The sequence below is a fragment of the Otolemur garnettii genome, unplaced genomic scaffold, assembly GCF_000181295.1.
Source record: "Otolemur garnettii isolate 467f Iridium unplaced genomic scaffold, OtoGar3 scaffold00213, whole genome shotgun sequence".
NCBI lineage: Eukaryota > Metazoa > Chordata > Mammalia > Primates > Galagidae > Otolemur > Otolemur garnettii.
Window position 1 is genome coordinate 416,043 of NW_003852608.1, and position 3,772 is coordinate 419,814.

The 3,772-nt window shown below is 41.2% G+C and overlaps 1 protein-coding gene across 1 annotated transcript in view; it reads left to right on the top strand.

The window, feature by feature from the left end:
• LOC100948059 (myosin regulatory light chain 12B) overlaps positions 1-1,565 on the top strand; it is a 14,671-nt gene extending 13,106 nt beyond the window's left edge. Inside the window, exons 4-5 of the mRNA XM_023507988.1 lie at positions 90-164; positions 1,057-1,565. Of these exons, the coding sequence (XP_023363756.1) occupies positions 90-164; positions 1,057-1,229 (248 nt within the window). The 3' untranslated portion in view covers positions 1,230-1,565. The remainder of the gene's footprint in view (positions 1-89; positions 165-1,056) is intronic.
• The last annotated feature ends 2,207 nt before the right edge of the window (positions 1,566-3,772 follow it).

Sequence of the window (3,772 nt, forward strand, 5' to 3'; positions counted from 1 at the left end):
AGGGAAGAATCCCACTGAGGCCTACCTTGAAGCCATGATGAATGAGGCTCCAGGCCCCATCAACTTCACCATGTTCCTCACCATGTTTGGTGAGAAGTTAAATGGCACGGATCCAGAAGATGTCATCAGAAATGCTTTTGCCTGCTTTGATGAAGAAGCAACAGGTGAGTGTCGTTTGTTTGTTTGTATCCAACCTCATTCCAGACTCTATGAAGCACTTCTCTAAAATGTATCTGAAATGAAGGTTTCAGGGTTTTTGTTTGTTGCAGGGGTGTTCAGACTTTTATTTTTCCTCTGTTGTACATTGGAAGAATAAGAGTTGTCCTGGGCCACACATTAAATATATAACACTAACAAAAGCTGATGAGCAAAAAAAAAAAAAAAAGGTCCACACATACTTCTTGTGATCTCAAACCACAGATAAGCAAAAAAAATTCCTCACAAAGTCAACGTGTGACCTGCAGGTTGCAGGTTGGAGACCCTGCTAGACAGTATTTAAGGTTAATTTTGTAAGCATATAATCTGTTTCTGAGCTTTTATTTTTTAATTAATTAAATTTTTTTTGAGACAGTGTCTTACTCACTTGCCCTGGTGTTGAGTGTGGTGGTTTCATAGCTCGCAGCAACTTCAAACTCTTGGGCTCAAGTGATCCTCTTTATCTCAGCCTCTCAAGTAGGTGGGACTCTAGGTGTCTGCTACTTTTCTATTTTTAGAAGAGACAGGATCTTGCTTTGCTCAGGCTGGTCTTGAATTCTTGAGTTCAGGCGATCCACGTGCCTCAGCCTCCTAGAGTGCTGGGATTATAGGCATGAGGCTCAGAAACACCTGGTTTGTTTATGAGCTTTAGAAATGATTTGCTCTAAAATTAATAAAAAGTTATAAAAGTAATTAGAAAACATAGTGATCTAATTACATATTGCCTTAGTTTGCCGATTTATTTCATTTGTGTAGATATGGGTATTCTGAAATATTATGCAAGACTGACTGGCTTTAGAAATGAACCATTAAATTGCCAAAAAGTCTGTTCATGGCTCCTTTCTTTCCATTGGCATCCAGGCACCATTCAGGAAGATTACCTGAGAGAGCTGCTGACAACCATGGGAGATCGGTTTACGGACGAGGAAGTGGACGAGCTGTACAGAGAAGCGCCTATTGACAAAAAGGGGAATTTCAATTACATCGAGTTCACGCGCATCCTGAAACATGGAGCAAAAGACAAAGATGACTGAAAGAACTCTGCCCAAACCTTCCAGTTGCATTGTTCTGCTCTTTCACTTCTCAGACATTTCCCCATCCTCATAGAATCTTTTGCATGCTACTTAGTTTCACAGCTTTGCCTTTTTTTTTTTTTTGTATTTATTCCAAACCTTTCTGCCACTTAGCACTTGTATAATCAGACTGGAAATGGGGATAAGGTTGTAAATTGTATTGAAAAAGAGATTGAGAATAAAAATCAACAAATGTGAAAGCCCAGGAAAATATATCCGTATTTCTGGTTTTGCTGGATTTTTACATTTTTATATAATAAAAATGCTATTTTGAAACAAAAATTATGCTGACTCAAATGCAATGTAATGACAAGCTAAAGAAATGAGTAGTAGTTGGGGATAGTCCTTTTTTTAGGTTTCAACTTTATATAATTTCAGATTTCATGGCAAAATTGATTTTTCACTTACATGAGATAGAGTACTTTAGAACTTTTGAGTGTATTTTAACATCATTATGCAGTAACAACTAGTTAGGCCTTTTTCTTTCATGCTTCTAGTAAGTCAGATGTTTAGACTTTTTTTTTTTTGCAATTTTGGCTGGGGTCAGGCTTGAACCTGCCACCCCCTGTATATGGGGTTGGCACCCTACTCCTTGAGCCACAGGCACTGCCCATAGACTTTGTTTTTTTTTTTGGAAACAGATTCTTACTCTGTGGCCCTGCATAGAGTACTGTGGTGTCATAGCTCACTGCAACTCTAGGGCTCTAATGGTCCTCTTGCCTCAGTTTTCCTTTCTTTCTTTTTTTTTGGTAGAGATAGTGTCTTGTTCTTACTCAGGCTGGTCTGGAACTCCTGAGCTCAAGCAATCCACCTACCTCAGCCTCCCAGAGTGCCAGGATTATAGACATGAGCCACTGCACCTGGTCAGACATTTAAACTATTAAGTGATACCTGTAGATATATCTGAGAAAACATTGAACATCTAAGATTCTAATAAGATGAGGCAACATTCTGGGGAAAAGAGTAGTTATGAGACATTCACAGTGTATGGGCACAATTTTCAGCAAATTCTCCCAATAACCTTATGAAGTAGGTTTTTATTAGCCCTGTATTTCAAATGGGAAAACTGAGCTCAGAGTAGTTACCAGAGTCACTCGGAGAGAATTCTAACCTAAGGCGCCTAATTCCAGTATCCATGATGCTGTCTGTCTCTGTGAAAACCCCAAATGTCTAAAAGAGTCAAGATATCTCCATTACCTTATAACATGATGCTGTAGGTATTGAAATTTAAAGCATTCTTGGGGCAGTTGACTAAACAATTTTGGAAAATTCTGTCCATAGTAAAAAATAGAAGACAAAATATTATAAGCAAGGCTGTTGTGTGTTTGAGGAGAGTTCATACAACATAAACAGGAAGGACAGAAAGACAAGGGGGCTTGCTGCAAACTCATTTAAAATCCTTAAGGCCAAACGACATGAGAACTAAGTCTGAAAAACAAAAAAATCCACTTAAAGTTGCCCAACACTGTTCAACACCTATCCCCCTCAGAAGTATTGTAATGCTGTTTTATCTGTTTGACATCAATGCATTTATTTGTTTGATATTTGTGCGTTCGGCAAATGTAGTCACTTGCTGTCACCTAATTAGTCCTGGCTTCCTTTGCATCTTTAAATGGATCAGCTTAACTCTCAGGGTCTCTAGTGTGCAGCTCACATGAGCTTTCATGTTTATTACCTAATCCTCATGGCCCACAAGGTATTATTCCCGTATTTTATTAATATAGCTGAATTTAAGGAAAGCTGAAGCTCCCACCCACAAGTGCCTTTCCCACTTGGAAGCTCAGTCACCATGAAGTGTCACAAAACCAAACAAAAAATCGCTATCTATTTAAGGAAAGGGGAAAATACAGGGGGACAATCAATACAAAAGCAATCATGCTTTTAATCATTATTAAAGCACTGTTTCTGCCACCTGTTGTGTGGTGGGCACTGTGAGGTATGGGGGGGTCGCTGGAGGGCAGGACAGACAAGGACACCACCCTCATGGGGCTGCATTCTCAGGTGTGTGACAATCTACACTCTTGGTCCTGTGTGAAGAAGGGCAGCACATACGGCAGATGGTGGCCAGGAAAGGCCTCTGAGAGGTGACATTAAACTGAGCAAATGACTAGAAGGGGGTTCTCATGTGAAGATGAGGGTGTGGCTGCCCACTGAACGGGGACAGCTCTCCCCAAGGCATGTGAGGCAGGAACATTGGGAAAGCCAAGAATGATGCTGGCACAGGGACGGTATTGGCTGCAGGGTCTAAGCAGAAAATCACAGGACTACAGGCAGGAAAAAAGCATGATTTATGTTTTAAAAACACAGCTGTGGGCTTGGCGCCTGTGGCTCAAGTGGCTAAGGCGCCAGCCATGTACACCTAAGGTGGCAGGTTCAAATCCAGCCTGGGCCCGCCAAAACAATGACAGCTGCAACCAAAAAATAGCTGGGCGTTGTGGCGGGTGCCTGTGGTCCCAGCTACTTGGGAGGTGGAGGCAGGAGACTCGCTTGAGCCCAGGAGTTGG